Source organism: Morchella importuna (genome assembly GCF_003444635.1).
Source record: "Morchella importuna strain M04M26 chromosome Unknown Morimp01GS017, whole genome shotgun sequence".
Classification (NCBI taxonomy): Eukaryota; Fungi; Ascomycota; class Pezizomycetes; order Pezizales; family Morchellaceae; genus Morchella; species Morchella importuna.
This window is the reverse complement of record NW_025763414.1, coordinates 656,713-678,499: the sequence shown is the minus strand read 5'-3', so window position 1 is coordinate 678,499 and position 21,787 is coordinate 656,713. Positions and strand designations below refer to the sequence as shown.

Here is a 21,787-nt window from a genome sequence, read left to right as displayed (position 1 = left end):
GGTCGTGCATTTTCAGGAGAGAGATTGTCGTGATGTCGTTGGGAACTACCTTGTTCCTGGTGGCTATCTCTTCTCCTTCATGCTCATGCTGTTTCTAGATTTCTACATCATATCACAGTACATACGTAGAGTACAGCGAGAAAAGAGGGTTAGGAAAAAGGTAGATCCGGCAGAACGAACATGTTACTCTATGTAGAGTACCTGCTCTAGGTACATGTAAACTACCTTGCTATATATACAGCTTACAGGCCCGCCCCCTTCCCTCACCCCAGAACACCCTTCCCAGAGATTTTCGTGGTGCAGGGGAAGGGCACGACCGTTGCGAGGGTGGGACGGTGATCTTCCTGGCCTGTCGTAAGGCCCAGAACCGAAGGCTGGTTATCATGTCAAATAAGATAAAACGAGAAAAAAATGTGGTGTTCACTGCTTGAGTCAATCTGTCTGTTTCGCTTCCATGCAAGCGTATCTGTGGACGTCAATCAAATCCTAACATACAGACAAGATAGTAGATAGAGTGCCATGCGTATGCCATGTACTCTACTCGACAGCAACAAAAGATATCGGCCGTGCTTTCCCTCCTATCCACTCATTCATTCTCTCACCCTCCATCCCACTCATACTCGCTCACTCACCTCACCCTCCTAGGCATAATAATAACACTCTACTTACAGAACTACCTACTTACTTAGTTCGCCCACCAGGAATTCCGTCTAATCCATCCGCTTGCTCTCCCACCTCCCCTTCCTTTCCACCTCCCTGCGACGGACGAATGAACGGGCACTTAGAGCGAGAGAAACCGAAACCCCGCTTCAGACCAGGTATATTGGGATCTTTGCGGCACGAATATGGAGTAACGTGCCCGTGGTGGACACATACCCTACACCTGAGGATGTATATATCCGGTGTCACTGATAAACCTCAATTATTTCCTCTCCCTCCTCCCCCGCATCTGCCACCATTCACCCCTCCCTCCACCTTTTTTTTTTTAGAAGAAAATCATCCTAATTAAACCACTCTTGAGAGTTTGAGACCCCTACCTGCCTTGGAGTTTCAACCCTCTCACTCGTTTTTTGCTAAAAACCACTCCCGTGAAGGGTATCTTCCATCCGAGGTGGATGGAGAAGAAGGATTAGGTATGCTAGGTAGTTCTAGGTCACGAACATGTGCGAGCGAGTATCCCCGGACGGAGAGAAACTAAATACCCGCAGTAAGAGGCGCATTCTTGGCCTTGGCCGGTACGTAACTTCGGTGTTGGTTTTTCACTTCTCGTTTCTTCCATTATCTTTCACGGCCATTCCAAGTCTAAGCTTGAGGCAATTATAATCTTTCTGGCTTTGCTATGTATTGTATACAATATGCATGTACCACCGCTACACACATTTACATGTTTGGTTTATTAAATTGACACACCGAGGTAATGACTTCTTTACTTGTATGTACTTCTCCGTCCGTACCTGCCCGGAATCTCATCCGGTGTAGAGGTGGCAGCATACAAAAAAGATACTTACGAAACCTTCAAAAAGGTCTTGGCCGGGGTAAATCCACACCACCCACCACTATCAATATATCTACGCCCAATGGCTATTCATCCAATACCCTTGGATATTCCAACCAACCAATATGGCTCCCTCCGGCCCAACGAAGCAGAAAATAATTATTCTGGCGCCACGCCATCATCACTTTCCTCTCACTATCGCTCTCCACATATCACTTTTTGCTCCCTCCGGGGGCTTTAGGTAGGTGGTAGGTAGAGAGTGGCCTTTACCGTACCCACATCCTTGGGTTTCCCATGAAGCTAGAACGAGGATCTGTCCGGAAGAAGGAAGCTGCATGTCTAGCAGCCTTCTTGTCCTCGCTTCTGGGTATCTAAAATCACGTTTGTGAATGCTCATTCGATAGACGAGAATTGGCGAAAAGCAGAGGAATATCCTGAGTCTTGGTGTCGCCTCAGTTGTTGGCAGTTATCTCCTTCCCCGGAATCTTTAAAAAAATGTGGAGCCCGCCAGATCAATAGCGCCTCTCGTGGGGGTTTGATAGCTCTGCGAGGATAAACGTTTACGGGTCGCCTTACCATGGAAGATCTGCAGAAGTTCCGAGAGAGGCAATATCAATTTTTTTAGACCCCCCTCCACCTTGGCTTTGGGCATTGGCTGTCAGGCGATCCAATCTAGTAGGCGAACCGGCCGGCAAAACAACAAATCAGCAAACGTGTACTAACATGTATCCATGAAACAAACCCTTCCACCACCATAACCTCTAACCCATAACTAACCCCTTCATGTAGAGAACTATAAATTTTTCACCACGGGCCAGGGAAGATACGGTTATGCCCCTGACCTCACCTGGCCTGATCTGTCTCTCCTGTATGTAGGATGGTTGTACATGACTGATATCATAATATCTAATTCTTGGGTTTAACGTCACGTCATCAGAAAAATACTTTACTCAGACCGCCCAACCTAGAACATTTCCTTCTGTTTCACCTTCCGGTAGATTTCTTTCACCATTCTCTCTTTTAGGGAATCTCTCTTTTGGAAGAGTGAGAGGGTTTCCAAAAAAAGCAATAATTCCGGGAATGGCCAATATAAAACGTTGTTTTATCTCATAGGCTGTCTGCCTGCCATATGTGCAAGTAGGAACGGCATTTCCGCCGGACAAGTCGTGCTTCTTGCATCAAATGTCACTTGGATTGGTTCGTCTGTTTATTATCCCGTCCCTACCTACTTTTAGTCCTGGGCCTGGTCTACCTGCTCGTACCTTTGCTTTATGCAAGGCCGCGTTCTCAGATGGTTAAAAGTGAGATGAGATAGAGAGAAAGAGGGCAGAAAACGGAAAATGTCAATCATCCGAAACCGTCCCCCTACCTGTGCATGTCTGCAGGTGTATGTAGAGATACTCGATTTTTTCATAAGCTGGTTAAAGGCACGACGGAGAGATTCGGGAGATTGTTGGGATAACCAGGGGGTGACAGCAGGAAAGGACAGATGGGACGAAAACCAGGGATTGGCAATCTCGCGCGTCTTTAAAGTATTTCGGACCGGACTGCTCTCCCCCCCATCCTCGGCCGTCAAACAGGGTGCCAAGTCGGATTGTCCCGAAAACAAATAGTAAGGGAGGCTAGGGAGGGTGCCGCAGAGCCTCATGGAGCTCGGGCGCGGGGCAAGGAGAAAAAAAAGGTGGGGATCGGTGGGATCGACTGATTGCTAGGCTAGTCAAGCTCTTTTATTTTTCTTGCTTAGAATCTTTACTGTTCCTGGAAAAGCTGTCCTACAATCAAAGGAAAAGGAAACAAAAAAAAGGCAACCACAGATCATTGACATCGAAAATTGTTTTTGTTTTCTCTCCCCTCAACAGAGAGCAGCGTGATTCAGCTACTAGGAATTAATTTCCACGAACGTGGGCAGTTGAAGGCAGCTAGCGGGAGGAAGATAGGCTGAATTTTATCGCGGCAAGAGGGGAAAATACAAGCTACATTGGGCGCAGCTGAGTGCTGATCTTGAAGAAACCGAGTTGTGGGAAATGCCGTGTTGGCTCACTGTCGTGGAACCTTGACGCAGAAAAAAAAGTTGAAATGTGAGGAGACGTAAGTCGTCGCGGTGGTTTTTATCACGGCATCTAAGCTTAAGCATTGTAATCACAGCCGTGTGTAGTAACCCTGGCCCTGGTCCGTCGAACTCTGCGATGGTTATGGTTCATCCAAGGATTGCGAATCTATAGATAAGACCACCGACCTTGCCTACCCGCATGCAGAAATATGTAATATACATATAGTAGAGATGCACTTGGGTCACAGATGAGAACTTTGTCTTGATCTGTACCTGAATTGATTCGACAATTTAATATTGCTGACTTGATGAGTGTGGCCAGTAGATCGAGCATCGCCATCAAGCTTGCATAGACCTTATTTTTTTGCTACCAACTAAGGTATGCAGGAGCTCCGTGGTCTAAACAACGTACGACAACTCTCTGATGGCGATTTTCTTTCCTTTTACTTTTCCTTCCCTCGCTAGAGCTGGATATATGAAGCTCAATTGGTGCAAATTTCGACAATTGGGTCGATCATCGTGGGCCGCCTATCGAGCTCGAGCGCTCAGAGCGCTAGTTATGTTTCGATTTACTTGCCGTACAACCGTAGTACAGAAGAGGGGTTCGTATAGGCAAGAGAAACCTCTTTCTGAAATCTTTCGTAAAGGATGTCATAAGTTAATAAAATATGGCACACAATGATAATGCATCGAATGCTATGGGTCTAAATATAAGCAAGTATTAGCAAAGAGATTGGGGCATCGTGACTTTCGCACTAGGTAGTACGAGTAGTAGAGTAGAATGAATGTACCCGGATCAAGAGACAATTATACATACATAGTGGTTGAGTGCAACCATGGACGATTTTGTTTGCGGGCCTAACCTTCTCATTAGTTGGCGTATTAAGGTTTCGGAAAGGGGCTTGAAACTTAAGAGTTACTAGTGAGTGTAAGCTTTTCTTCGTGTTAAAAAAGAGCCGTGATCCTCGTAAACTATCTGCATACCGCATAAGTGTGAACCCCGCTCTGCGAGGTATGGGGAAGACTCGTGACAATAATTCACTAAGGTGAGCCGAGAAGTAAGTATGTAAGACGAAAACGCTTCACCAGTCTGAGGATACACAACAGAGATCAATTCTCCGCATTTTGAGTACCAATCCAGCCCTACCAAATCTAGGAAAGTGACAGATTCCTGTCGTTAATGCAACATTAACCGTGCTAGTAGAGAAAATTCCCCGTAACACATAGATATATGCAGAATGGGCGGCGGTTCGCCATCGAGTGCAGCCCAACTGTAAATAAATAACTACATTATTATCATCTATTTCTACCATGGCATTTATTTTAGCAAGATCATCACTCCAGGCCTTATAGCCAAGTACAAACAAGTCACAAGGACGTATTTATGTAAAAATGAAGGAAAAAATAAAATAAAAAAATAAAATAAAGTCTGGAGTAGGTATGATGCATAGTCGATCAAGTAGTCAATACCTTCCCATCTCGAAAAATTAAACCGGGACTTTTAAAATGTGAGAAAAACACTAAAGCAGATGCTTCGCGGTGGTTTTGGTTGATTCCTTCGCTTATTGCCGGCTTGGGAAGATTCGATATTTATGCAAGTTTCTTGGAAACTTATTAAAGTTGAATTTATCGTCAATCTCGGAAACTCCGAATGCATAAAAATAATCTAACGTGCATCATACTGCAGCTGCCAAGATATTACTCTCAACGTCTTGTTGTCTCAGAATAAATTCCGAGACCAACGTCAGTCTTGATAAGAGATTTTCGAAATCTCACGATAGACATAACATCTATTCTGACACTGCCATTACCATCACATCATTCTCTGGAAGTGAAAATCCATGGCACTCAAGTCTCGCAGTGTATATCTTAAAGTTACAACATCAATTGGCTTGAATGTGAATACCAGAGCCCAATAAAAGGAAAGGGGTTGTATTCGACACATTGAAGCCAATAAGCATTGCGAATAGGCCAGGCTCCGGCTTGATGACACCAGCCGTTTGCGGGGGTTAGTGGTTTGCCCTGTTCTCGTGACAGAGAGATTGGCTGAATGGCTTATGTAGTCCTAAGGGATTGATCTAGAAGGAGGCTGGTGAAGTTATAATCTGGACTACATGTAGCCACCTGTCGTAATCCCTACATGTAGTCTAGCCACCTCTTTCTTTTTCCTAGTGCCTTCTCAAGCCAGAGCAGCAACACAATTATGTGAAGTAGATGATGGAAGATATCATATCACTGGCAGTTTCTTTTGAGTGGATACGAGAATGTCCACGAGGCAATGTATGTACTGCCTCCAGCCTTTTGCCTGGAAACAGACTAAAGCACATCGAGGCAGGATGGCGTATTGAATTTCTGCTTTGCGAGTTAGAATAGGAAGGCAAAAACATTGAGAAAATCTTTCTCGCTGTAACATGGGTAGCTAGCCAAAATAGGCCTTTTTTTTCTCTTCGCTCAGGACAGTACTTATCATTTTTTGATGCAGTGGAACAGGTTTTTCAGACAACGCGAACTCATGAGGGGTTTGGCTGCAGTTATATCTAGTTACAACAAAGCTTTGTAGTACTAGACACATCATATGTAGTTTAAGGTATGTAGGTTTGGTGATTATAGCATTATGTATCTAGCACTGCAGGTTGGTTGTGTTGCTGCTTCATCAAACCTACTTCCTAGCTACATGTATGTAGTCCGGCCGATGTCTCCCCATCAGGGTCCTGATGACATCATTAATTATTCTTATTATCTAATCCAACTGCTATGTATTAGCACACAAGAGCTCTGTAGAGCTTTCAAATCGTCTCCCGTTTCTGCGTTGAGAGACTCTGCATCCCGAAAAACTCAAAGGGAACGAGCGCTCCTTACTTGGGAAGGTCAACATAACGACACCTCGAGAAACTCAGCTCCTCTTAAGGTTTGAATCTTAGGCCGTACAAATCTCAAGTGAGGGTTACAAAATTAAGGTTGGTAGTGCCCTCCGTCTTGGGATTGTTACAACATGCCAAAGCGGCACTGTGAAGCAAGGGTGAGGTAAATATCTATCCATCAAGAAACTCAACTTTTATAAAATTGAAATCAGTACCTATAAGTGTAAAATTTTTGTCAAACTACATGATGCTCTAATACTTCAGGGAAATTCAAAATTCAAGGTCTAAAGGAGTCGTGGTTCGCTTATCTAAGCTGTATTGATTAGGGTCCAGGCCCTATGCCAGTCCCATCACACACTAGCTCAAAGTGCCAAGACCTACCGCAGCCCACAATCGTTGCCGCACAACTCAATTAACCAAATTGCAGCCCAGCAAACAGCAACACCCGCACGACAACCTCCATCACAGCCAACGCCGCCCTGACTTCTGCCTGCACGAAGTCTTTATAATCTACGAAACGAGAGGTAAGACAATCTCTTATCTCCCGCGAAATCTTGAGTTTGGAGCGATTTTTTGCCCCACTATGGTTGGGGGGTATCGATGAAAATTCGATATCGGGAAATATCAAATTTGGATATGAGAATGGAGATTGAGTCTATACTTTGCATGGGATAGGCTGACGGCGAGGAATGATGTAGGAACGACTATAAAACATGGCTGTTGGAAAGAACAAGAGGCTTTCGAAGGGAAAGAAGGGTCTTAAGAAGAAGGCCCAAGACCCCTTTACCCGTAAGGACTGGTACAGTGTCAAGGTGAGCTTTATTTCATAGCTCGAATCTGGCATGGCATTTTCAATTCTGACCCTTCTTTCTACTTCAGGCACCTTCAACTTTCCAGATCAGAGAGTGAGACTTCCATCTCCTTACAGCACGTGAATCCCCGGGAATATGTACAGAGGAATGGAGATATGCATGGGTGTTGGATTAGGGCTGACAAGGGCCTCCGGGAAACAGTGTTGGAAAGACCCTCGTCAACCGTACCACCGGTTTGAAGAACGCCAACGATGCCCTTAAGGGACGTATCTTCGAGGTTTCCCTCGCTGATCTCCAGAAGGACGAGGATCACGCGTTCCGCAAGGTCAAGTTGAGGGTTGATGAGGTTCAGGGCAAGAACTGCCTTACCAACTTCCACGGGCTCGACTTCACCTCCGACAAGCTCCGTTCCCTTGTCCGCAAGTGGCAAACTTTGATCGAGGCCAACATCACCGTTAAGACCACCGATGACTACCTCCTCCGCCTGTTCGCCATTGCCTTCACCAAGAGGCGACCAAACCAGATCAAGAAGACTACCTACGCCCAGTCTTCCCAGATCCGTGCCATCCGCAAGAAGATGGTTGAGATCATCCAGCGCGAGGCCGCTAGCTGCACTTTGTCGCAGCTGACCGCCAAGCTCATCCCTGAGGTTATCGGACGTGAGATTGAGAAGGCTACCACCGGAATCTACCCTCTACAGAACGTTTGTACCCATCTCTCCATCGATTTTGCCCTATCGGCTGCCTGCAGCCGATGGAAATGATAGTATTGCATAAATATGCGTCTGTGCGTATATGTACTGACGATCTCCCGCAGGTCCACATCCGCAAGGTCAAGCTCCTCAAGTCCCCCAAATTCGATCTCGGTGCTCTTTTGTCTCTGCACGGAGAGTCGACATCGGATGAGTCTGGCCAGAAGGTTGAGCGTGAGTTCAAGGAGACCGTTTTGAAGGAAGTGTAAATGGAGAAAAAAATTTATATACTGAAACGGATTTCGGGGTGTTTTTTTTTTCCTTCCTTCCTCTTTGTTACTGAATAAAAAAAGTTTGGGTTCATCTCTAAGATAAGGAGTAATACTCAATAAATCAGCAAAGTTCTCCGTGGGCAACAAGACAACAAACAATAGAATCAGGTTGAAAATGTGTAACTACGAACACGACGCTGACTTATTTTTTCGACGAGCCTTGTTCTTGGTGGTTATGTGGTATCCGTTATTTTTCATTTTTATCGTCTGATTTCTTTTCTTTTTCATTTCCTATTTGTTTTCCAACTTTTTTCTTTCTGTTTCGATCCAAGGGAAGGATGCTCTAGTTGCGGGTATGCATGGCCTAAATACAGTTTCTTCGTTTCCAGAGCGGACCCGAGAGTAATGCCATTTCTGTGGTGTAGTCCGTGTTTCTGAATATCACATTAGCTGTGGTAGAGAGTGGCTGTGAGCGCGGTGAGAGCTGGTGATCACGATTCTCAGTGTGTGCACTGAGGTGCGGTCGCGTGAACCGTCACTGGCCGAAGGGTGTCGAGTCATGTGGTTGATGTCCGCGAAGCCTTCTGTCGCGCGCGCGTGTGTGTGCGGTGGTAGGTAATGTATGTGTTGTCTTGACTAGACTTGAAATCTGCGTCGACGATCCCTTGGCTGTTGAGTCGTTTATTTGGCTGCCGCAACTCGCTTACGGCAATTCTCGATTTGACGTAGCTATTGGTCTGTTGGAGGTTTCTAGTTTCTGTTTCTCGTGAAACGGTTGGGAGGGCAGTTGTTCACTTGTGCAGTGTTGCTCAACAATGCTCAGCGCCCTCTCTTCTACTCACGCAACAAGCGAAAAGAAACTATTGGCCATTTAAAGCTAAAGGATTTTTACTGGCGGCACCGGAAATTTTGGAGTATCTTTTGTTGAGTGATATATTTGGGTGGAGGTGTTTGGAGGCTGTGTGAATTCTGTATGTAGCCTAATCCTTGTCCCGCTTCAAACCGTAACAATGAAATTAGTATCATCCCCTAACCCTAGTCTCGAGTCGGAGTTCGTGAGGTTTCTTTGGTGGTAGTCGGCTTCGGGTGTTTAAGCAGTGTACATTGCAACTCACCTTAATGTTTCGGGGCGTTGCTAGCTTTGGTGCCTGCTTTTATTTATTAGATTCACTTTGTTTGTCATTTATTTGTCATCAATGTTTAGCTAAAATATCATTCATCCGGGATTGCAATTGTCTCTCATGAGAAAGACAAAGTTGCTTGTTTTATCTTGCGTGTAAAAGAAAAGCTGTACCCAAGGCTTATCGAATTACATCACGATGTATCACTTGATCAAATTTTTATAGTTGTGTAGCTACATGTATTCATGCAAAACGAATGCTGTCATTGGACAAGCAAGGACAGCAGCACTGGCCACCGGCCTTAACCACCCCATGAGCAACGTCGTCTTCTCTACCTCTAAGACTCTGACAAGCTACTGACGTCGTCGCTCACTATTGTTTGAGCCTCTTCCTTATCATCCTCTCGCCGTGAAATTACTGTGCACATTACTATTGCCCTTAAGTTCCCGTCTTCTAGAAAACCTGCATTTTGTAGAAGGGTCCCTACATCCACCATACCTGGCCACCCCCCAAGCATCTACCCCAAATATCTCCCCACCACAGACAGACACAGACAGGCACACAAACGCAAGCATAGATCGCACACCACACCACTAACATACATCCTACATCATACATCGACACACATACTACAATAGCCTTACATAGAAATTCCTCAGTGATCACCACATCATGTCTTCAGACGCTCCAACCATCAAGCTGTACGTTTAAAACCTACCCCTCTCGGATCGGAACAATATTTCAGCTTTCTCGGCTTTTTCTTTCTTTATCTATCACCCATTGCTTCTTCCCACGCTGACCGTCACAGATTGCTTATAGGTCCGAGCAACTCGGGAAAGACGGCGCTGTTGCTCCGATATGTCGACGATATATTCGATACCGACACTGCAACAGCCACGATAGGCGTTGATTTTAAGGTTTGTTTTTCCCACCTTCGCCTCTCAGCTTGCTGCAGGGATTCATACGCAACCGATCAGCTCCGATATCACTCCCGCAGATCGGTGGGAAAACAAAATATTGAGAAGAAATTGCTGGGAAATATATTCAAGGGAAAATGGTCACATATGATGTTAAGATCTTGTCTGACGAAGCTCGGATGTAGGTCAAGAGGGTTTCGGTCAAGGGAAAACCACATAGATTGCTTCTATTCGACACTGCAGGTCAAGGTGACTATCCATCACCCTTCCGGTCCCTTACTTCAAATCATCTGGAGTTTCAACTATTCGGCGGTCTGTGGTACCAAAATATTGATGGGTGAGATTTCTAGAGCGTTTCCGTACCTTGACAAGTTCCTATTACCGCAATGCGCAAGGCGTAATATTGGTATATGATGTGTCCAATCGGGAGAGCTTCCTGTCGATGGATCATTGGTTTGGAGAGGCAGAGACATATGCTTCGCCAGGCGTCATAAAATGCTTGGTATGTGCTCTATTGATGGACCGGGGGCGGAGATATCAACAGCTCAAAAATGAGGGTATTCTGGAATAAAAATGCTGACATTACCATTTTCCAGGTCGGGTCTAAAATTGACCGAACAGGCTCGAGAGCTGTCAGGCGCGAGGAAGGCGAAGCCTTAGCCAAAAAGTATGGTGCAACTTTCTATGAGTCGTCATCAAAGACACGCGAGAACATTCGGGAGCCATTCATCACTACGGTTGATAGGATTGTCGAGACACCACATTTGATGGACCCGGCGCTTATGGGCAAGAAGGACGGGACTGTTGCTTTGGGACATAATAGAAATGAGCCAGAGGTTGTTGATACCGGTTGTGCTTGTTAAATTCTCCAAGAATGGAGATTATGGAGTTGCTTAGTTGTCATATACCTTCCTTTCGATTATTTCTTTCTTCCTCTCTTTCAGGTCTGCAGGTGCTTGGGTGTTTAGGCTGGTAAACAAGGGTCATACTCATTGGTATTCATTCGGTCTTTTCTTTTCTACTTTTTCGTACATCTACGATTTCCTTTTTTTGTTTATCTCGGTATATGGAAATTTCCTACGCGGGTGATAGATCATGAAGCGATATATTTACGGGCTGTAATTAATAGTTATACCTCTTAGAAGTTTCTATGATATACAGATATATGAATAACGAAATATGTTTTAAATTTACTCATTTTACTCATTTTATAGTGACTTCTATTGGCAATGATTAAATTATCTGTTCTTAAAAAACCTTCTACAAATAGTTCATTCCGAGTTCTGCAGGAATTCAACAACGGCTGTATCAATGATCAGTAAGTAAACCCTATAAAGAATGCTCACAAAGAGAAAGGATACCTTCTTTAAACTCGATTGGCTTCTCTGAAATAACCCAATGTCCGGCATCTATATCTTTCAATCTAAATAGTGGAAAGAATCTGCCAATGGTTGGGATATGCTCATCGGGGACATAGTGACTCTTGGTACCCCTGACAAAGAGGGCCCGTCCCTCAAACCGATCCTTCTCGAGCGTAAATGGGAAATCTCCAATCTCGTCCAACGCACTACCGAGAATCTTGATCGGTACCCTGAACTTGAGATAGGGAGAGCCCTCCTCGCGTGTCAAGTTCGTTAGTAGGAACTGCCGAATCCCAAGGTTTGGCTCGTACTCGGAGAGAATCTTGTCGGCCTCGGATTGCTTCTTGAGCTGCAATTCCTCAATCTGACGCATGGCGCGGATGTACGTGCCAAACGAGGAGTGTAGGATTGAGGAGACGGGGGCGTTGTCAACGATTACGAGGTCACGCACGAGGGAGGGACTACGGAGGGAGACTGCCATGGCCGCTTTGGCGCCCCTGAACGGCTTTTAGCTTGGGTAGGGAGGAAGTTAAGAGGGAGGATTTTACGGACATGGAATGGCCGAGAAGGGTGGTTTCTGGGCCGAGTTTCTTATCGACGAGGAAGTGCTCAACATCTTCAGCCATCGCTACGTAATCGTGGCGTTTGTGGTGGGGGCTATCACCATGGTTTCGGAGGTCCTGATTTTGGGTTGTCAGTTGAGAGGTCCTGTGATGTGTAGTGATAATCCATGAAGCAAATTAAAAGAAACATACAACTGCATAAACAGGCCTGTTCAAATCCCGTGCAAGCGCTCTAATGATTATCAACGTCTAAATTAGCATTTTAATATATAAATAAAAAGATTTTGGAGAAGCCAATAATCTTTATTCCTGATTTGGAACATGTTGGGGTCTTTAAGGTCCGTTTTTCGGCTGTTATTTGGAAGGATTTCGGGTTCTTACTTACTGATCGTGCGGTTATTCTGCTTCGACCCGAATAGACCGTGCATCACCACAACTGGCGCATCATTCTTTGGGGCTGTCGAGTCGGTAGGTTCATAAAGATGATATGCGAGTGGAACTACTTCCTTGACCGAGGAAAAATTCCGCTGAGAAAGTGCGCGGATATGGCTTGCACCCGAGCGAGCGCATCGTGAAAACAAAGCGGTTACAGCCATCTTTCTCGTCCAAGAATATGAAACTTGGGGAGAGTATGAGTACCGAATAACTGTTAAGATTTTTTTTTTTGATAGGGCCGTCGCGGCTCAGCAGGGGCAGCCACTTGCCGCCCCTAGCCCCACTAAGACCCTGCGACTACATCAAGGCGTATTTCTGATCATTCGCAGGGGTACGACTTAAAGCAGCCCCCTTCCGTCCAACCCTCCAAACCCCCCATACCCGTCGCCGCCGCCCTCTCCCGAGCACCAAAGTCTCACTCGTTATCTGTGATCACCTTGCCTTACCTTACCCCCCCCCCCCCCCCCGGCCCCCTAAACACACGAACGCCATGGTTATCAACCCCACACACCTCGCCCAGACAACCCGCGCGTGTTGGTACCCGTTCCGCTTTATCCCTACGAAGAACCAGTTTGCTAATCTCGGTGGTGGTGCGTGTATAGCTGTTAACTGGCAGGATGCGTCGAGGCGGGCCATTCTCTCGTACAGAGCATGGCAGCGATCTGTAGGTCTCCCTCATGATGCCATTTTTTTCCTTCCGCCCAGGTCGAGATTCATGGAAGCTGGTGCTGATTTTTGGTGGGGTGATAAGGCGCCGGAAATCGTAAAGACATATGCTCTCAATGTCCCACTTTCTGCCGTGCGCGCGAAGATCAGACAGGAGTTTGAGCGTCACAGATATGTGCAGCAGCTGCCGGTTGCGGACATGCTGATTACAAAGAGCAATATGGAGTACCAGGAGACGCTGAACTACTGGAAACAGATCCCCCACATCATGAAGTGAGTTCAATTTCCTTGCGGGGAACCGGGAAGGGGGGAATTGTGTAGGAGTATGATCACTGATTGAATTGGCGGTATAGGTACTTTAGAGTGGAGGAAGACCCCAAAGCCAGGGTCTCATCGAACTTTATGAACAACTTCTTGGAGGTACGGGAATCTGAATCATTAACTCTAAATTTATCAATCATGACGCGCACTAACATCTATCTTTTCTTTTTAAAGGGCCGCAACTAGAACTTGTATGCACAGTTGAAGTACCTTGTCCATATCTTGCTTCTAATGTCATTTCAATTTTCCAATTCCTGCGAGTAAATATCCTACTAAAGATCAAAGAGAAGAACAACCTCCCAAACAAGAAAATAAAAGAACCAGTCCTATATACGCCAATTTATCGTGGAAAAAGATAAGGAAAGAAACGACTTTTGGTACAACCCTTGGTCAAGTGATAGTATTCTTATTTATCCTCGTGCTTCCCGTGGGCGTCTTTTGCGGCTGTAAAGGCTTCGGTGACATGATCGCAGAGATCAGAGAGGTCATCAAAGCCCTTCAGCAGAACATCGTAAGGCTTTGTGGTTTCCCAGTATTCAGCTGCAGTTCCAATTAGTTAGATTAAGAGTAAGAACGGCATTGAGTATTAAGGCGATCGGCGACAGTAGTACGTACGATAGATCTGTATCCGGATATTCATCTTTTCCTCGGAAGGATGCGGTATCGAGTACCCGCAGAACTCGACTTCGGGGCTACTCTCTGAGTCAGTACCCAGTCAAAAGCACTTGTAAAAAAAATCACATACTTTTTCATGATAATGTATCGTAAGGCGTTGCCAAGGGTATGGTCCTCGCCCTTAATCTCGAATGACGCCGAGCCTTCCTCCGCTCCGGGGAGCTATTCTGCAGTGTTAGCAGACATAGCCCCCAAGGTGAAATCTCGACAGCACAAGGCACTTACGGTTGTGATTCGCAGATCATTGAACATCGATTCCTCCTCGACAAGTGGCTCGTCATTGTCGATTTCACTCAGATCTTCCATCGGTGTGTCCTCTGCAGGTGCAGATTGCGGGTACTCTGATTGGGAAGCCATTGTGCTTGCGTTGTTTTGTGGAGTGATTTTTCCGTTGTACGAGTTGCCTGCGAGTTCTGTGGATCTCTAAAATTTCGAGGTGAAACAAGCATGGGACGGGTAATCGTGCATGACAGTTACCCTTCCAGAAAATCCTGGCTGGCAGATATCCTACACAAACCCTAACCCATGAAATGTTCTGCAACCTCGTCGCCAATTTTGTCAAATCCGGGGTCGGTGAAGAAGGCCTCATTTTCTGATCGATTCGAAGAAGCACTTTGGAGTACGAAAAGGAACGATTTGGAGGAATTTCCCCGCAGTACAAGTCATATCATAGCTACGTAGGAGGCTTTGTTAAAGCTACCTATGATTTCAACTGCTCACATGTAATAAGCAAAATGTTACACGCAAACTCCGAAATGGAATACGGGTGTAACCTTGACAACCACCACTGTGACAACCTTTAAGCGTGCTGACTTGGTCATGGAATCAGGGAATGATATCGAATGCATGTTTCATTTTTTGTTTCTGTTGTTACCTACATGTATTTATCTATTCTATTGCCACGCGAAGGGGCTTCTATCTGCTAGCGTATCTCCTCTCACCAATACGTTAGGGATGTGCCGAGTGAAGTTGAGGGTTGACGCGCTCGTCGGCGGCGGCGACTCAACGCTAAGGTTTTTTTTTTATTTTTTTCCCCCTCGCCCTCTCTTGTCGATGGAATTTTTTTGTGTTTCCAGTGGGGGACGATTAATAATGGTCGATACGGTCTTCGCGCCGCCCGACAATCCCCGCTGGAAAAAGCCCTGGGCGGGGAATTCGGCTGCATTGGCTCGCCGGTGATCGACGGTTAAGAGCATGTTTATGGCTAGCTGGAAGCGAGATCCCTTGACTTTAAGGGGTAGGTAAAGGAGTTGGGGTTATCGATAAGGTTGGGCCCGATACCGAGGCTTTGAGCCTCATGTCTATCTTGCCTAGAAAGTGAAACGGCAGCACCGGACCCGGGGTAGGGGGGTTCTGCAGCCAATGGTGGTACGTTTATTCTGGGCAACGTGGTCAAGATTTGCTTGATTTAAGCATTTGTGGGAGGTGAGTGAATCGATGGCCAGCACATCAAAGGTGTCGAGATTCCGATATAGTGGTTCGCATAACCTTTCACCCGGGGAGAAAGAGTAAATCCCCGTTTTTGGTAACACTGGTGCCACTGGGGGGGGGGGGGGACTTCTTTTGTGATACACTGGGATCATCAGCACTCAATGTCGGGGAAAGCTGCACTGTCATAGAAGGTGTGTGTGCGTGTGCTTTTAGCATAACTAGAAATCCACTTATGAAATCATCATGAATTGAATTAAAAGGTGAGGTGCTGATAAAGTATCGTTTATCTGATTGATGGAACTCTCCATCGTCCATGGGCGTATGGATCTGTAATGATGTAGGGAGTTGAAGGCATGTGTGTAGTGGATGTTCGGGAAGGAAGCCTTAGCGTTGAAACCACATGGCCTTCCAGAAAGTCCAAAAACACGCCACCATCTGACATCCATCGTGAAATCCGGCATGTCTCCTGCGTGCGTTGAAGTGAATGCCTACCGTAGTAGATCCACGACTCTGGTGCCCACCCTACTTTTTGTGCAAAAACAGAAACAGCCTCCCGCCCAAGAAAGTACTCCCCCACACCCCTTTCGGCAGCTTAGACTATTGTGGTCTTCCCGGGGATGCAACATCACATCCATTCTTCGTGATACAAATCGAAGGTCCCAGACCAGGACCAGGGAAAGACCAAGGAGTAGGTACATTGTTAACAGTGGTATGGCATGTAGGTACACTCTCCTGTGTGAACTGATCTGTAGTCAGGTTCCAGTGTTTGTCTCCCGGGAACCTTCCGTATTGAGAGTAGCAGATTATGTAACTTATCATTTTTCGTACGCCCTGTTCAGCCCAAAAACCAATGGCTGAAAAGAACGAACGAAAAGAGGCACATGCCCAGAACTCCACAGTTCCACCATATACGAGAGAGGGAACAGTAACAGAGAAACGATCTTCGATCTTGCGCGTGTAGTTGCTATTCACGGTATTTACTGTAAGCTCTCCGAAGGATAAACTTTATGACGTCCGAACTTTGTAGATAGCTGAGAGCTGCTGCCGTGAGATACCTAGATTACTGTGGCCCTATCAAATTGCTGTGGCCCTCTGAACCCTTCATTCTATTGACGGCATCTACTGTAGTAAGCTGTCCGCAAAGCCCTCAAAGACACAAACCCTTGCTAAATATCGGAAACACCAGGAGAAGGAAAGACGAGGGAGAAAAAAAGAAAAGGAAAAAGAAAAAACACCAACGACAAGCAGCAGCAACGAGCCACAAAGGCAACCTACAGAAACCACCAACCCAACAGAAACCCACACTCTGCCCCCATACCCGCCGCCAACTCTCCCTACTAGGTTGGGCTTCTGCTTCTGCTCATGCCGCAGCAGCCTCAAAAGTCACTACCTCCTAAGGATTCAAGAAGTGTCCTGACTGGATTTCACTGTGCATTGCTGCTACACACCTAGAAAAATAAATAAAATAATACCGCTCCAGAACACGCAATACGACCAGCTCTCCACATTAAATTGACAGTGCCTTTCGGGGAAATACACAGGCGAGTACCAACGCCTCGGGATTCGCTTTTGTAAAGAGAGTTGTTGGTTGTGCCGGAAACCGAGTCTTGGTGCAACAACGACGTTCTCGCTGTCAAGTCAGTCAAGTCCCTTTCCTTTAGTTTCCTAGGCCTCCACTCTCGGATCTTTACCCCCCATGAAATACACTGAAACACCCGCCTTCAAATACCCGCTGTGATGATATTGAGCGTGATATCCTTATAAACAAGCTAAATGTATTTACATGATATGCCGCCTAGGTTTCCCGTTGATTCGTTGTCTTGGGGCGAACACGCTGCTTCTCTTTCCACGCCCCCTCAGGCACCCCTCACTACCACACGGCATACAACCACCATGGCGGTTACTTGCGATAATACAGCAGAACGCAGCGGTGCTGCTTCGTTTACAGATTTCGTACACGCGGGCTCGAAATGCGACCATCAAGTCCAGATGTTCGAGTCTGAAGAGCAACTATACAAAATCATATCGAGCTTCATTGTACCCACGACCAGGAGCGACGATGCAGTGGTAATTCTTGCCGGGAAGAATCGTATTGAAACGCTTGAAGCATGCTTTAGAGAGCAGCATGTCAACACGGACCGGATGAAGCATCAGCAGCAACTAGTGTTTGTAGATGCTGGTATTCTTGCTGATACTGTTGTTCCCAATGGCATGTTTGAGTCAGAGAAAATGGAGGAGTTTCTGCGCGATCTTTTTGGAAGGGTTCAGAAGAATTATCGGAGAGTTTTTGTATATGGAGAGTTAGTGAATATATTGTGCGAACGCGGCTTGCACACGGCCGCGCTGGAATTGGAACAACTGTGGTCACGGTTTGTTGCTGGAAGAGAGATCACCCTTCTTTGTGGTTACGACCTAAACAACTTCAAGGATAGTGGTCTCGAAAACGTCTTCGAGCGTATATGTCGACTACATACACAGATAAAGCCCGCCGAAAATTTCAATGGACCAATAGAGACACCTGAACAGCAGAACCTCATAATTGCCTCTCTACAACAGAGAACCAAAGCTCTCGAAAACGAGGTCATCCGCCACCGGGCCGCAGAAACCACATTGCAAGGAGCTTTAAGTCTTTTATCCGCTCGGACTAGCGAAACTGTTGGTCGAGAGCGTGATGGATACTTAGCACTTTTGTCAATGCTCCCAGTTGGTGTCTGTGGCACAAATTCTGGCGAAGGCAATCTTAAATACTTCATCAATCAACGTTTCTGCGATATTTCTGGCCTTTCTGAAGACACTATACGTGACGGCGGCTGGATCAACGCCATACACCAAGCGGACCGCGAACAAGTCGCCGCGAGCCTGCGCGCGGTCAAGAACGGCGAAGATGCATTCGCTCGATGCGAGTACCGGTTCGTGCATCCAGATAATACAATTCGCTGGGTTGCGTGCGAGGCTGTCGCAAACGACAGTGGATATTTGCAAACTGTTTTCGATATTACAGAGTTCAAGATGCTGGAGAAGGAGCGGCTAGATACTATGAAAGCAGCAGAGGAACACCAACGGATGCGCGCTGCAGAAGCCGAAAGACACCGTCAAAACCGCGAGCAATTCGTTGATTCTCTTTGTCACGAGCTTCGAAATCCCCTTGGTGGAATATTTGGGAATGTAGAACTTCTCAAGATGGGCCTTGAAACACGGCGTTCAGTATTAGAAAAACCTTTCGTCTCACCAGAGGATTTGCTTCTTCTCCGGGAGCAGCTTCTCCTCGACGAAGAGTCACTCGACGCGATTTCCACCTGTGCAGTGCACCAACAAACCGTGACAGACGATGTCCTCAACCTTTCAAAACTAGAACTTGGCAAAGTGGTGTTAAAGAAAATCAGCTTCGATCTTAAGAGCACTATTTCTTCTGTGTTAAAGATGTTTGAGGTTCAGGCTCAGCGAAAAGGCATTGAACTGCGTGCTTCTATGCCTATCTCTGACTCGGTCATCACCGCGGATCCGCATAGGCTTTCACAGATCATCATCAACCTCATTGCCAATGCTCTCAAATTTACAGATAAAGGCAGCATCACTCTCATGTTTGATATAGTTGAACGTACACTGGAGAATACCCTTTTTCGGATAACTGTTTCAGATACCGGTGTTGGGTTGACATTGGACGAGAAAGCGGTCCTTTTTGATCGATTCTCACAGCCATCCTCAACTAACTATTCGGAGGTTGGAGGCACAGGTCTTGGACTTCACATTAGCAAGAATCTTGTGGAATTGATGGGCGGTGAAATACTTGTGGACAGCAGAAAGGGGCAGGGTTCGAAATTCACGTTCACTTTTAGATGTGAGGAGGATCGAAGTGGGGGAAATTCTTTCAGCTTATCAAAGTCGAGTCCGAAGAGCTACAAAGACTCGATATCAGTTATGGCCTCAGCCCAGACTCAAGCAATCATACCTTCTGTCATCCCCCGTCCAATAAATCATATCCTAATCGTCGAGGACAACCATATCAACCAGCGTCTCATCACCCGACTGCTATCGTCCGAAGGGTTTTCTTGCACGGTGGCCTCCAATGGGCAAGAGGCCCTCGACCTTCTCGAAAGCCTATCCAGAAGCAGATCACCGATAGATCTTGTCCTTATGGATATTCAAATGCCCGTGATGGGAGGGATTCCCGCAACGCTCGAAATCCGCCGTCGAGAAAAGCATTCGCCTACTACTTACACCCCTTGCTCACGTATTCCCATCATTGGGCTCTCTGGAAATGTCCGTGAGAACCATGTCCTGAACGCGCTGGAGAGCGGGATGGATGATTACCTTATCAAACCTGTTAGAAAAGTGGACATCATGACCGCTATCCAGAGGTTTGGGGATGATGTTGACATGGATGAACGACCTATCCCCAATGGGACAAAGCGAGCACGATAAACTGTTTATTTATGTATGGGATGTCTTTCCTGCTTGAATTCTGAGCTCTGCTCAATCTATCAACTTAGTGATTACACTTGGCTTACTTGGATTTGGTCTTCAGTGAGCCGAGCATAAGACGTCCCCTTTATGCTCAAGTACTATTATTTCTGCATTTATGGATATTAGGGTGCACACTAGAGTTGGGGTGAGAGAGGGCCATGTTTGTATGAATCTGAAGTTAGGGCGGTTTACTTGCGGTTGGATACATACATGGAATGGAGTCTAGGATAAGCTTGGGAATTTTGCTTTTTTCTTTCCTTTTTTTCCTCTCCTTTTTTTCTACTTTTATTTTTGCAAGTCTAAGGGGTCCTTTTTTATTTCTTGTAAATACTTTAGCGCGTATAAGGGGTTGTGGTAATGTTTGTAAATACCCGGTCTGCTTTTATTTTTGTTTTCAACTTGTCGGTTTTGTTTTTCCACGTCAAATATCATCTCGGGCTGGTTTTTAGGCTGCTTATTTCATTAATAATTCTTTCCGTAATGTTGCTTTCAGAGATTTTAATATTTTCCTCCACTTATTTTCTTGTGAGTGCATTAATTAGGGGGCATTCAGTATTTTAATGTTGTCCGGGCACGTAATTACTCCGCAGTGTTGGTACATGGTTTGATAATTGTTTTTCGCGTTTCCAAGCTACAAACATCAATTGGTCAGGACGTGCATCGTGATTGGCCTGAAACAAAAAGCCACAACTGTGCAACACCACCACTAGAATCGCAGCATCACAGATGTTTCACTCAATCACAACCTCGCACTCCACCAACTCTCGGGTCCTGCTGCCTATCGAAATTCTCAACGATGGTAGGGTTGGCCGAGTGACAAGCTATGAAACACGTCAGTGCGGGTTTTGAAAGAAAGTAAAGAAGGTTCGGGAGAAAACGGGGTTCTGGATATCGTGGGCAGCAATGGTTTGTGTTTGCCATGGATGGGATTGGTTAGGTGTTTGACTCTCGGGACGATGCTCTTGAGCTTGTGAACTCCGCACATAGAGGTTTGGGAACAGCATGTGCCACTGAGAGATCTTGGGCAGGATTTACTACAAATGGACTTCCACGACTGCTCTCGTTGTAAATTTTAAGAAATACTCTGCCGATTGTGGGACTTTTACTGATATCTTGGATTACTGAGGGCGGCATTCGGGATTAGTAGGGGATGAGTGATCACCTATGAATATCGATACAGCTACATAACTACAAGTTAAAACTTGATATCCCACGGTATGTAGGTACAGCACATAGGGATAGTTACGCTGGCAGGTATTTCATTGCGCGAATAGTATGATCATTAAGGTTGAATGGAGCCCGCTACTGTATATACATGTTATATTCAACAGATTGTATTAATATTAAGACACCACGAACGAGTGGAGTTTGAAGGTGCATGGCCCATAGGATTGCCAGATATACCTCTGAGAGACCTTGATTTTCATCTCTCAAAACCGTACCCCTTGAATCCCGGAGAGATCGTAATTTGAGGACTACAGACGAGATTATAAATCTTTTGAATGATGGCGCCGGGAACAACGGGGAAGTGAGGGGGACAAGGTTACCACATTAGTAAGGAAGATGGGCTAAAGGAGGATGGTGGTTGTACCAAACAGCGCTTGGCAGACCTAAAGTGGACGAGGAAATATATGTAAGTTTTCAGGGTAAGA

At 46.0% G+C, this 21,787-nt stretch overlaps 6 protein-coding genes across 6 annotated transcripts; 4 read left to right on the top strand and 2 right to left on the bottom strand.

Annotated features, from left to right (window-relative positions):
- Nucleotides 1-7,119: 7,119 nt before the first annotated feature.
- Nucleotides 7,120-8,178, top strand: LAJ45_06078 (uncharacterized protein; the record flags this gene model as incomplete). The annotated part of the gene is made up of 4 exons (XM_046115646.1): nucleotides 7,120-7,218; nucleotides 7,286-7,311; nucleotides 7,420-7,921; nucleotides 8,035-8,178. 4 exons carry the CDS (start codon nucleotides 7,120-7,122, stop codon nucleotides 8,176-8,178), a joined length of 771 nt encoding a protein of 256 aa, XP_045971230.1.
- A 1,796-nt stretch (nucleotides 8,179-9,974) lies between these two features.
- Nucleotides 9,975-11,082, top strand: LAJ45_06077 (uncharacterized protein; the record flags this gene model as incomplete). The annotated part of the gene is made up of 5 exons (XM_046115645.1): nucleotides 9,975-10,003; nucleotides 10,111-10,219; nucleotides 10,405-10,468; nucleotides 10,570-10,721; nucleotides 10,816-11,082. The coding sequence occupies 5 exons, from the start codon at nucleotides 9,975-9,977 to the stop codon at nucleotides 11,080-11,082; spliced, it is 621 nt and encodes a 206-aa protein (XP_045971229.1).
- Nucleotides 11,083-11,490: 408 nt separating this feature from the next.
- Nucleotides 11,491-12,739, bottom strand: LAJ45_06076 (uncharacterized protein; the record flags this gene model as incomplete). The annotated part of the gene is made up of 2 exons (XM_046115644.1): nucleotides 12,356-12,375; nucleotides 12,529-12,739. The coding sequence occupies 2 exons, from the start codon at nucleotides 12,737-12,739 to the stop codon at nucleotides 12,356-12,358; spliced, it is 231 nt and encodes a 76-aa protein (XP_045971228.1).
- Nucleotides 12,740-13,068: 329 nt separating this feature from the next.
- On the top strand, nucleotides 13,069-13,751 carry LAJ45_06075 (uncharacterized protein; the record flags this gene model as incomplete). The annotated part of the gene is made up of 5 exons (XM_046115643.1): nucleotides 13,069-13,111; nucleotides 13,181-13,242; nucleotides 13,330-13,517; nucleotides 13,598-13,664; nucleotides 13,740-13,751. 5 exons carry the CDS (start codon nucleotides 13,069-13,071, stop codon nucleotides 13,749-13,751), a joined length of 372 nt encoding a protein of 123 aa, XP_045971227.1.
- Nucleotides 13,752-13,971: 220 nt separating this feature from the next.
- On the bottom strand, nucleotides 13,972-14,597 carry LAJ45_06074 (uncharacterized protein; the record flags this gene model as incomplete). The annotated part of the gene is made up of 4 exons (XM_046115642.1): nucleotides 13,972-14,105; nucleotides 14,181-14,257; nucleotides 14,311-14,402; nucleotides 14,466-14,597. The coding sequence occupies 4 exons, from the start codon at nucleotides 14,595-14,597 to the stop codon at nucleotides 13,972-13,974; spliced, it is 435 nt and encodes a 144-aa protein (XP_045971226.1).
- A 1,924-nt stretch (nucleotides 14,598-16,521) lies between these two features.
- Nucleotides 16,522-20,199, top strand: LAJ45_06073 (uncharacterized protein; the record flags this gene model as incomplete). Its single annotated transcript, XM_046115641.1, has 7 exons — nucleotides 16,522-16,596; nucleotides 16,703-16,798; nucleotides 16,858-17,012; nucleotides 17,249-17,308; nucleotides 17,471-20,029; nucleotides 20,082-20,106; nucleotides 20,197-20,199. 7 exons carry the CDS (start codon nucleotides 16,522-16,524, stop codon nucleotides 20,197-20,199), a joined length of 2,973 nt encoding a protein of 990 aa, XP_045971225.1.
- Between the last annotated feature and the right edge of the window lie 1,588 nt (nucleotides 20,200-21,787).